This window comes from Phaethon lepturus, unplaced genomic scaffold, assembly GCF_000687285.1.
Source record: "Phaethon lepturus isolate BGI_N335 unplaced genomic scaffold, ASM68728v1 scaffold9291, whole genome shotgun sequence".
In the NCBI taxonomy this organism is placed as follows: domain Eukaryota; kingdom Metazoa; phylum Chordata; class Aves; order Phaethontiformes; family Phaethontidae; genus Phaethon; species Phaethon lepturus.
In genome coordinates, this window is record NW_010515496.1 from 907 (window position 1) to 13,639 (window position 12,733).

General features: G+C 46.8%; 1 protein-coding gene across 1 annotated transcript; it reads right to left on the reverse strand.

Moving 5' to 3' along the window:
- Positions 1–10,783: 10,783 nt before the first annotated feature.
- On the reverse strand, positions 10,784–12,585 carry LOC104627499 (MORC family CW-type zinc finger protein 4-like; the record flags this gene model as incomplete). Its single annotated transcript, XM_010295785.1, has 3 exons — positions 10,784–10,937; positions 11,458–11,605; positions 12,372–12,585. Coding segments are annotated over 3 exons (516 nt in total), but the record flags the coding sequence as incomplete, so codon positions are not given.
- Positions 12,586–12,733: the final 148 nt, after the last annotated feature.

The following is a 12,733-nucleotide window of genomic DNA, read 5'->3' on the forward strand; positions in this document are numbered from 1 at the left end:
AAAACAGGAACAACAGGAGGCATTTGGCCCCACCATCATGATGACAGCAGCTTTGAGAATTACTGCTCTGAGTCAGCTGATGAGCAGGACTGTTCTTATCACACGATGTTTTCAAAGCTGGTGTAGCTCAGTGGCCTTCTCCCTCCCCAAGATCCTGCAAGGAGGTGCAGAAGGTCAGCCAGATAGACCTGTGATCCACCAACCAGCTGCATCATGTGCAGAGGGCCACAGAGAGAGAGGAGCCAGGGTCCACTCGACTCCTTTCATGACAACCCAACAGCCTCATTGCAGGCCTTTCCCTGGGCAACCGGTGGGCAGGGCCAGTGGCCAGGCAGGAGGGACAAATGCGGGACGTAGCCAGGCAGCCCCTCACACTGGCAATAGCGCCGCCGTGTGGGAGCAGCCCACATTGCTCTCTCATGACATGGGCAGTAAGGGTTTCAGGAGGGGGTGATAGAGGGAAGTTGGTAATATATACATAAATAAATCAATCAATAAATCATATCTCACACCCCCCCCTAAAGTTAAAGAGACATCTTTTCTTGGGAAAAGATGTCCTCTGTACAGAGCAACTCATTGGCAGACAGAGCTGAATGCTCCAGCAATGGAGAGGCAGTCACATCAACTGCCATCCAGACTGACCATGGGGCTGGAGAACTGTATGTATGTTTATTATGTATATTAATTTAGCTTACAGGGGTGTGAAGGTGTTAACACCGACACACAGAAACCAGGAGGACTTAAAAACACCAACTTGGCAAGGATTTCTGTTCCCTCTGTTCCACCCAGCTCCCCTCCTCCATCTGGACACAGAAGGATGAAGGAGCATTTCAGTCCTGCAGACTCCTGTCTCAAAAACGGAGGGAAGAGAAGACTACCCAAGACGGATCCACTAGCTCTGGCCAGGGCTTCTTCCAGCAAACAGCATCTCACCAAGACCTTCCACATGGCCTCAGTACAGACCTCAAACAAGGGACAGATGACAGAACACGGTGTGGGGCATTAGCTTGCAACCTACCGCTTACCTTGCTATTAAGGGTCTGGTTTTCTCCTGAGGCATTTCAAGAACTCTGTTTTCAGGCAACACTTCTCAGGCTCAATTTTCTCCACCTGAAATGGGAGAACGGTGCATGCACAGGAATTATATCAATCAGCAAGATAAAAAGAGCTTTCCCAGGCCTGAAGAAGTTAAAAGTCAGCAGATCAAGGAAGAAGCCCACTATGTTCTTTATGGAGAAGTCACTCCTTCTCAACCCACTTTGACCTGCTCTCTCCAAAACCTTCCAAACCAACAGGAATGCACAGCCACACATTCATTACTTTGCACTGCAGCACATCCCACTCTACTGAAATAGTCTTCAGTTCCACAAAAATATTCTCCATTGGTCTTCTCACATTCTCCCACTCCAATATATCCTCCTGCTTCTGTGTGCTAAGGACCTGCAATTGCCTTCCACCTCTGTCTCCACCACTGAGATGTGCGGCTTTCTCCACCTTTGATCTGTCAAGTGAAATGACAGAATACCTCAAGTTGGAAGGGACGCCTAAAGGATCATCAAGTCCAACTCCCTGCTCCTTGCAGGACTACCTAAAGCTAAACCATACGACTAAAAGCATCATCCAGGCGCTCCTTAAACTCTGAAAGCTTCGTGCCATGACCACTTCCCTGGGGAGCCTGTTCCAGCGACCAACCACCCTCCCAGTGAAAAGCCTTTTCCTAATGTCCAGTCTGAACTTCCCCTGATGCAGCTTCATTCCATTCCTCGTGTCCTATCGCTGGTCATCAGAGAGAGGAGATCAGCACCTCCCCAACCTCTGCCCCCTTGAGGAAGCTGTAGACTGGGATGAGGTTCCCCCTCAGCCTTCTCTTCTCCAAGCTGAACAAACCAAGTGACCTCAGCAGCTCCTCCTAAGTCTTGCCTTGGAGGCCTTTCACCATCCTCGTTGCCCTCCTCTGGACACACTCTAATAGCTTGATGTCCTTCTCATAGTGAGGTGTCCAAAACTGCACACAGTACTCAAAGTGGGGCTGCACCAGCGCAGTGTAGAGTGGGGCAATCACCTCCCTCGACTGGCTACCTCTGCTGTGCTTGATGCACCCCAGGTCACTGTTGGCCCTTTCGGCTGCCAGGGCACACTGACTCATATTCAACTTGCCGTCAACCCAAACCCCTAAGATCTCTTTCCACAGGGCTGCTCTCCAGCCTCTTGTCCCCCAGTTTGTATTCCCCAGCTAGGGGAATCCCCAGTTAGGATTACCCCATCCCAGGTGCAGAATATAGCACTTACTTTTGTTAAACTTCATATGGTTGGTGATTGCCCAGCTCTCTAGTCTATCCAAATCTGTCTGTAAAGCCTCTCTACCTTCAGAGTCCATAGCTCCTCCTAGTTTTGTATCGTCAGCAAACTTACTTAATATACATTCAATTCCTTTGTCCAGATCATTTATAAAAACATTAAAGAGCACTGGCCCTAAAATTGAGCCCTGGAGACCCCACTGGTGACTGGCCATCAGCTTGATATAGCTCCATTTACCAGAACTCTTAAAACCTGACCCATCAGCCAATTGTTCACCCACCATATTATGGACCTGTCTGGCTGTGTGCTGGACATTTTGTCTAGAAGGACACTGTGACAGACAGTATCAAAAGCTTTTCTAAAATAAAAAAAACCCCACATCTACTGGCTTCCATTGGTCAGCTAGATGCTTGATCTTGTCATAAAAGGAAATCAAGTTCATTAAACAGGACTTTCCCCTCATGAACCCATGCTGGCTATGACCAATGACTGCATTGTCTCTGAAGTGTTTTTCAATAACTCCCAGAATCATAACTCTCCATAATTTTACCAGGCACTGAAGTGAGACTGATAGGCCTGTAATTACCAGGGTCTTCCTTCTTACCCCTCTTGAAATCTATGACAACATTTGCCAGCTTCCAGTCTACTGGGACCTCTCCAGACTCTCAAGACTGTTGAAAAATAATGGAGGGAGGTCCCGCAATGACATTGGCCAGCTCTTTCAGTATTCTGGGATTAATCCCATCAAGTCCCATAGTGACTGGCCATCAGCTTGATATAGCTCCATTTACCAGAACTCTTAAAACCTGACCCATCAGCCAATTGTTCACCCACCATATTATGGACCTGTCTGGCTGTGTGCTGGACATTTTGTCTAGAAGGACACTGTGACAGACAGTATCAAAAGCTTTTCTAAAATAAAAAAAACCCCACATCTACTGGCTTCCATTGGTCAGCTAGATGCTTGATCTTGTCATAAAAGGAAATCAAGTTCATTAAACAGGACTTTCCCCTCATGAACCCATGCTGGCTATGACCAATGACTGCATTGTCTCTGAAGTGTTTTTCAATAACTCCCAGAATCATAACTCTCCATAATTTTACCAGGCACTGAAGTGAGACTGATAGGCCTGTAATTACCAGGGTCTTCCTTCTTACCCCTCTTGAAATCTATGACAACATTTGCCAGCTTCCAGTCTACTGGGACCTCTCCAGACTCTCAAGACTGTTGAAAAATAATAGAGAGAGGTCCCTTGTTGACAATGGCCAGCTCTTTCAGTACCCTGGGATTAATCCCATTGGGCCCCATATACTTATGGGCATCCAGTTGGAGAGCAAGTCTCAAACAAATTCAGGTTTGGCTGCGAGTTTATCATCCTCCTAGTCACAGTCATCTAACACAGGGCTCCGAGGGTCCCAGGGCCCAGCATTGGTGTTGAAGACAGAGGTGAAGACGACACAAAATTCTGCTTTGTCTATACCCCTGTTTGTGAGGTGACTGACCTCATTAAGTAACAGACCAATGCTATCTCTGATCCTCCCTTTGCTGTTAATGTATTTTAAAAAGCTTTTTGTTGTCCTTCACAGTACTGGCCAGCTTGAACTCTAATCACCTGACCACTATCCTGGGCAGCCGTGTCAGAGAGACACTTCTCCTGAAAGTTCAGAACATCATAGTCTTTACTATAACCAGTTAACCTGAAAATGGGGACAGAGGCCACACAGGACCAGTGCTGCAACCGCAAGAGAGGAAGCATGCAGCTTTCTGCATCTTCTTCTAGCCAGGAGAGGCAGGAAGGAACACACTAGGACTTTGCTTCAGTCTTCACTGGCAGTTTCTTTTCCCGCACCTCTAGAGTGGATGGACCGCAAGACGGGGACTGGAGGAGCAAAGTCCCTCCCACTGTAGGAGAAGATCAGGTTCAAGGCCACCTGAGGAACCTGAACATACATAAATCAATGGGACCTGACAAGGTGCATCCCAGAGTCCTGAGGGAATTGGCTGACATAGTTGCCAAGCCACTCTCCATGATATTTGAAAAGTCATGGCAGGTGAAGTCCCTGATGACTGGAAAAAGGGAAACATTGCACCCATTTTTAATAAAGGGTGACCCTGGGAACTACCGTCCCATTAGCCTCACTTCTGTGCCTGGGAAGATCCTCCTGGAAGCTATGCTAAGGCACATGGAGGACAGGGAGGTGATCCTGCCTGACTGACCTAGGGACGTTCTATGATGGAGTGACTACATCAGTGGACAAGGGAAGAGCTACCAATGTCATCTATCTGGAGTTCTGTAAGGCCTCTGACACAGTCCTCCACAACATCCTTCTCTCTAAATTGAAGATATAAGGATTTGATGGGGGTACTGTTTGGTGGATGAGGAATTGGCTGGATGGTTGCACCCAGAGGGTAGTGGTCAACAGCTCAATGTCCAGATGGAGATCAGTGATGAGTGGTGTCCCTCAGGGGTCCATATTGGCACCAGTACTGTTTAGTATCTTCATCAATGACAGACAGTGGGATCAAGTGCACCCCCAGCAAGTTTGCAGACAACACCAAGCTGAGTGGTACCGTTGACATGCCTGAGGGACAGGGCTGAGAACCTGCCAAGCCCTGTAGCATCAAGGCTTTCCTTGTGCTGGCTCCTGCAGCCTTCTCCCTCCTGCCTCACTTGCTGTTCCATGCTCTCCCTAGATGATGATGACAATCTCCTCTTCCTCTCTATGTTCAACTCCCTAGACCAATGAAAGGGAGAAGAAAGAGCAAGTTTCTCTTTGCTATCTTACCAAGGGTTAAACCGTTATTTCACCTGGAGAACAACAGGATAACAAGAGAAAAGCAGCTGACATCTCCTGTATGCAGGACACCCAATACCGCCCTTTTCCCCATCCTTGCTCCAGGTAGCTGAGCGGCAAACTGGAACTGGATATACTCACCCCTTCTGGCATTTCTGTCTGTCTCTTCTCCTCATCACTGTATTCCTGCTCCTGGGTGTGAACCAGCTTCTGCAACAAGAACAGTCAACCATGTCTGAGTGTGTGAAAGACCAGTTTGACTCCCCTCTCACACCAAAAATCTCCATTGTTTGGACATCTATGCAATGTCTCTAATCCTTTAGGAATTCAGATAAAAGAAGATCAGGAGAACAGATGAAGAATCAAACACTTTGCTTACAGACTAAAGGGAAAAAGAGCCACTTGAATCCCAAAATAACATAGACAAAATGAGGTACAGACTGTGAGACAGAGTTCAGTACACCACATATTAGGCCAGTCATTTCTGCTTAAGTTTTGAGTTGACAGAGAAATGCACTGTAACACATGTGGGCAGCACAGACCACTAATACCAGCTGCTTCAAAGGAAAGGAACTGTCACAGTCATGAGTTACATGGAAACAGTCTATAGGAAAAGTTCCATCTACACATCAACTATACATTTGCAGTGATGTCCTGAAGCACAAGATAAAAATCCTGCATATACAGGTTTAAAACAGAATTGTAACTATTACTTTTCTGGCAGCCCCAAGTACTGCACAGGTGTTTTCACAGAACTGTCCAACACATTCTTAGGTCTCTGTCCTCAGATGAGGACTTCTTCTCAATATACTCCTTCTATAGTACCTTACTTGCTTGCTCTGGTTTGCCATCACCTTGCTGATTGTTCAGTTGAACCAGGTCAGTCTGAAGGTACTCACGAATCCCACAGTCTGTTTGTCTGGCTTGACAAAGAACTGTCTCCCATCTGTAATCTGTGCTGTCTGCTCTTCCAGATCACTGACTTTTAATGTGTCAAAGAGCTTTAAATGGACATAGTCCTGTACTAGCTTCCTCCTTTGTTGAAAAGTGGCTTTATTATCTAGTTTCTAGGCTACAAAAACTTACTCTTTGGCCTCCAGAGCCAACTGATTTTCCTAATAGTTTATCATGAAAGGCTATCTTATGTATCTTTCTGGAATGCTGAACTTCAATGGATAATGGCAATTCAGCTGTAGAAACTGGTTGCACCATGGAATTTGTTATTGAGAGAAAAGGATTTTCCCTCAGTAACATCCAGATGGTTGGTATCAGTCCCAACTCTACCAGTTCTTTCTGCTTAGCATTTGAGCTGATATTCTTGGTAAGGGAGTAAAGCTTTTTTATTCTCCAACAGGTCAGGAGATCTCAACAAGAAACTGTAATTTTGTTGTTAGCAGTTTGGATTTCCCATTTGACTGTAATTCAATCAGCACATTTAACTAAAGCCCCTACAATTTTTCAGGAGCACTATAATTTAAATGGCCAGACTCCTCTAGATCAAAGGCTGTTATTTTAAATGCATCAGGAAAAAAGGGGTCAGGCAGTGACCAAAGCAAGCACGTACTGAAACATGTTCCTATTTTAACATTGCCTATTTTAATGAAGATCTGTATTCACAGTTATGTGTAAGGAAAGCAGGAAGTCAAGCATTTGACAGAAACTATTTATGTTTCAAGGATGTGAGATAGCATGGAAAAAAATCATCCAGGGCTCAATTCATGAGTCTCCTACCTGTATTTGGGGAGGGGATGGAGATGACAAAACCAGCTTTCTAGCAACAATGTAGGGTCAACCTGGTCAGGGAGCTTCCTCCACTTCAGACACTCTTCACATTGTACCCACATCTGGTCTGGTCTGGTCTCTCTGCAAAAACCAATCTTCAGTCTGAGTATTTAAAGTGTGGATTAAACACCAGGAAAGGTTGTTCAGAACGAGCACTGCCACCCAACCCCAAAGCAATGCCAGCCCATTTGACACCGGGCATGGGATGGTCTGGGGCAGCCAACATGTCTCTGCTCTCCCAGGGACACTCTGCCCAAGGTGTTGCATCCCTCCCAGTAACCACTGGGCCAAACTCCACAGGTTCAAATCTCAATTCCCTATAAAAAGGAGGAGTCCGGTCACCCCTCGGCAGCCTCTGCTCCTCCTGATGGCACATTTGCACCTCACCTTGGGCAAGGGAAACCCCTAAGCCTTTAACGCTGGTAAACATCAGAGCAGTGGCAAACTGGTTCCTATGCTATCACACAGGCTGCATCCACATTTCCCAAGTTCATCTGTGCCATCTTTGCCTTCCAATAGCTGTTGAGTTTCTGTCCCAGCACAGGAATTGTCTGTCTGGAAGGAAGAGCTCCGTAAGAAGCTGGGCAACTCTCACTGGCACAACAGGCAGCACAAGGAACAACCAGGGCAAACACAAGCCCCTTCCCCAAGAACTTGACTTCGACTTGTGATTGCAGATTTTATGTTGGCACCTTAGCAGCAGTATCATCCCACCCACAGCTGCAAAAAAAGGGGCAAATATCATCATAAAAAAATTCAGGCTACAGGTCCCTTTTCCCATGTGCAGCCTTTCCCAAAGTGTGCAGTGCTGCACTCCCAGGAGAGCAGGGGCTAGCACCTGGAGGGAGGACGTTGCCTGCTTCTGCTGCATCCCTTAACTGGGGGCTCCACATAAGCATCACACTTCTTCTTTTGGCTTTATAGGTGTGTTCCGGGTTTGGGTGGCTCTGCTAAAGTGTACATGAACACAGGCTCCATTTTATTTTGGAGGAGTCTCCTCAGGGCTGGAGCCTTGTGAGGGAACGAGCTGGAGGAACACAGATTGTGTCCTTTCCTCAGCCCAAGGCTATATGCTTGTACCAGACTTTCAGGATAAAATTCTGCCTGCTCTCTAGGGGCACTAGAGAAGGAAAAAATGGTCCAATATGGGGCTACTTCACAATAAACAAACCTAAGAACATGTGCAGTGCTCAGAATAAAGGCTGCATCACAGCGAAACCCTCTCCAAGCAGCAGCCTTGGGCACAGGTCTCTCTTACTTACTTACTCTTTGCCTTCTTCAAAGTCCTCTTTGTTGTATGCTCAATTCAGGAAGTTACATTCAATTACACCAATCATACCGACATACTCTCCCTGCACCAGGAGCCAAAAATGAAGGGAGAGAGCTGCTTTAGCTAATTCTGCTCAGAACAAAAAAAAAAAAAAAATTAGTCCTTTGGGGAGCACTGACACCCCAAACCCCTGATACAACACCATCACCTATGCATTGCATGCCAACATCACGTATGAGGTACAAACACCAGGCACACCCCCTGCAAAGGTATTTTGGGCATATAACACTGAAGCTTTTTCTTCCAGAAAGCACAGCACAGGCTGGCTTAACTAACAGGCCAGAATTATCTGTGGCAAAGATGGTCACCTCCAAGGCATGCCACAGCTCTGCAAAATAACACCTAGAAGCAAATGCTTCAGCGACCACTTCCTAACAGAGTCCAGGCTATCCTGCCAGAGCAGATCTCCTTCTGGAAGTCACCCTGGAGGAGAGGCAGGCTGCCTGTCCTCTGGTAGCACCTCCAGTTGCAGTGGTGTTAAACAGTAGCTGGACACCTAAAACCCGGACAGGCAACCCATTGTGCAGATGCACTTACTGATCTCATCCTACGGACATACCAGGTTTCCTTGTTCAAATCAGGACACCGTGCAATGTAGAAGCAAGGATTGAAGACAAGGCTGCTTTTTGCAAAGCTGCATTCTCCCCTCTCCCAGATAAAAAGGAGTAAAAGACAAGTCCAACTACTCACCTTCCTTTGACAGCCCACTTTCTCATAGGATCTGATGAGCCGGTTGTTGTGGTACATCATGAGCCTGGAGTGGGTTTTGTTCTTGCAGGTGAATCTTCACCCTTTTGCTCTGAGGGAAAATGTGTCAAGGAAGGAATAAACAAACAACAAGCTCCAGAGGAGGAGCACAGAACATGCTCAAGTTCCACAGAAAGGAGTGAACACTCCAGAGAGACTGCAGCACCAAGCAGCCAACACTGTATTCCTCAGCACAACACCTTCCCTCTTCAGCCGGGAAAAAATCCTTCAGCCTTGGCCTGCCACAACCCCGTGCACACAGCCAATAGTCACAGATAAGAACACACATAACTGACTGGAGGGGAGTTGGATACAGCTGTACTGAGCAGAGCCAGTCTGTCACTGCCAAGTCAAAATATGCCTTGGTTATAGCTTTAATAAAAACTCTGATATGCATTTATATTACCCTGATAATAGAACAAGCAAGATCTGGACAAAGAAAACTGCCTTAGAGCATTTCACAAATGAGATAACTAATAACTAGTAATTTTACTTGTGATTAAAAGATAAATGACCAATGTTTACAAAACCAAATCAAGCACATCCAGTCAGGGATGAAGAAATCTTAACAACCAACAATGACACTAAGGTCTATCAAAGAAGAGCAAGGTCTCCTTCAGCAGACTCCAGTTTCACAAATTCAGTTCTAGACAGACCACTATTAGATTGGGAACTGTGGGTTTAGGATTTAAATATTTCATTAAACACTTTTTGTCTAAATATATTTTAATTTGCTTACTTCTTAGAGTCAGAGCTCATGCATTTGCAACGTACATAGTCATCGCGTGCTTTCCAATACAATGCTACTTTATCTATACACAACAGCTGCTAAACTCCAAATTTCAAGGATCTGTTATTTTATGCATACCAGCTATGCAAGGCCAAAGCACCTTTGAAAGCAAGTGGAAAACCACAACTGCTTGGGCACTACCACTACAGGTTTCTAACCTGCTGAATTTCTGCAAATCATCTTAAAATACAGTGGCTGTGCAGTCCCTGGAGAGAGCATTAGCACACAGATGTGAACTACCGTGAAGCTACAAAAGAAGGAAAGCAGCTTTGTTGGTCCTCCGATTCCTAAGTACATAGGTACAGAATTTAAGTAACTCCTTTTCATCTTTGGTCAATCTTTTTGTATTAACATAAGCACAGAAATTCACAACACAAAATGATCTTTAAAGCACATAGCAGGAGGGGGAATAAAAGATGCTCAGGTGTAGTTCAAAACAGCTCAAGCAAAGTTCTTTCCAGAAGACATTTGAAGGGTAGGTTGTTCTTTGCACTTGGCTTTACTTGGGGATACTGGTTTCTGTTCTGTGGACACCGCTTTCCAAAAGCACATGGCAGCAGATGAGCCAAAAAAGTCATCTTACTCCCAAAGAGCTAGGGTGGCCTAGGAGCGGGTGTTGGGGATAAGAACCAACATGCTCCAACCAACATATCAGACCAGACAGGCCTGAGCCCCGCTATGAAGTTGGTCTGGAACCCCAGTGTGCTGAGGCTGCTGCGGGAGCAGAGTGCCAAGAGGTGGCAGGAAGGATACAATGAGTCGTGGCTTGTGAAAATCATACTCAAGAGTGGCCTGGCTCTTGGCGATCAGCTGAATGTTCACCTTCTGTCACAGGACAATCTACGTGCGATCGGTACAAGATCGGTACACATCTTCAGGTACAAGATATTGCAGTATGCCTGGGAGAGGGGACATCACATGTAGTCTTTTCCAGGTGAACCCAAAATCTAGTTTGGATATAATGTCTTTCATCCCCTGCGAGTCATGCACAGAACAAAGCTGGGGAAGGGCCATCCTGCTCCCTTTCAGCTCTCATCAACTTATGCCATTTCTGGGCCAGGAAACTCTGGAACCAACTTCTGAGAGTGCAGAATCCTTCTGCTGGGAATGTCCCCATCGTCTGCAAGGAAGTCTGCTATCTGAACATCACGCTCATTTGTATGAAAATCCAGCTCCAGCTTCCCATCTTTATTTCTGAAAAACACCAAACACAAAAATAAAGACAGTCTCCTCCAATCATCAGCACCCTGGTCTGCTCGTCTGTATCAGGATCCCAAGGGAACTTCCTGAGGAGCAGATAAAACAACATATTTCACACGCTCCATGGATCTCATTAGTCAGTCATTTAATTACAGGTATTTCTATGCAGAACACCAAAGTAGTGGCACACTTCAGAACGGTTTTGGTAACACAGAAGTATGGAAGTTCCATCGCACAGATGGAAAAAGGAAGTAAATGTATTATTTCCTCTGAAAAAAAGAGCACACCAGCGACAGACAGAACTAGATTCACCCCTCCTAACTCCTAGTGTGGCCCCCTCAAGCACTTAGTTATACAGAGAAAGGAGGGAGAAATCCCTTCATTTGTTCCTCCAGTGGCCAGGCTGGATGACAGCGGGCTTGGACCACCCAGGCCAGGCGTTGTCCTGAAGCTGTCTCTGCTTTTAGTTCTTCCCCATCCTCAGGGCACCACTGCCTCGCCCACGCACCACAACCTGTGAATGTTCCAGATGAGGATGCATGTGTCCTTTTTGCCTGGTATGGCATTAAACCGTGCCAGCAGCTCCCCCTCAGTCTTGACGAGGGTATGCTCCAGGATGGCCTCCAGGCTAGGCACAGAGTCTTCAGTAACAATCATTTTCTCTAGAAGCCACAGAGTCAAGAAGAACAGGGTTGTCCAGTCCACTTACCTCCCTTTTGCCACAGGGGCCCAAAAAAATCCACCTGCAAAGACCTGGCCAGAGGCCTGACACTCCAGAGAAGTGTGACACAGGAGAGACTACAGGAGGATGGTCTTAGAGCCAGGACAGACATGACAGTAGAATGCTTTGAAGAAAAACACTTAAAAGTATCGAGCTGAGTGGGGGGCAGCAATGTCATGCCAGCTGATAATATGCAAGCAATGCCGGGGAGCTGTATACTCTCAGCTCCCTTTGGTGTGATGGAGACACAGCCTGGAAGTATGCCATCATGCCCAGGCAGCACCAAAGGCATTACAGGTGCAGAAAAGCAGCTGAAAGCATAGCTCCTGGGCAGGGGACATGTACATGGGTCTGCATGGTGAGGGGGAATGGACAGAAACAGGTAGTCCATAGGCTGGTGGCATGACTGCAAAGGCTTTCCAGGAGCCAGGTTAGCAGCAGATGCACCCAAGCAGACACACCACAAGTTCTAGCCCAAGGAGAAGAGAATAATGTGTGTTAACAGCAAGGCCTGCTGCAGGGATCCTCCAGGTGCAGCACTGGTTACAGTTATTCTCACCCTCATCCAAACATTGTGCTGTGTGCACATGGCCAAGGGACAGCCGTAGGCAGTCTGTGCCCTCAGCATCATGGCAGAGGGGCCACTGGCCCCCCAATGTCCCTTTGAAGGAGGGTAGCGGCTCGGCCACTTGGCCAAGGGAGGATACCATTTTGCTGGCTGGATGACACCAGTGGGATAATCACTGTCTCAGCATGGACACAGTCCATGTAGGTCTGGGAATGTAGGTCTCCCATGCTGAGAGCCCCTCCACTCTTGGCAAAGATGATGGCATCCTTCCCCAGCCACATGGAGCCAGACTTGAAGCCATACAATCCAATGGAAGGGTGGTCTCTTTTCACAGTCCTTTCCATGAACCAAAGCTGAAAGCAAGCAAAGCAGAAAGAGGCTGGAAATGGGGAGTGCCCGTCTCACTCCAGGCACAGGTCCACATTACCACTCTTAACTTTAGCAAAGGGAGCTTAGCTCCTGTTCAGCAGGGAAGACTCGGGATGTCTGCCGCGCGGGCAA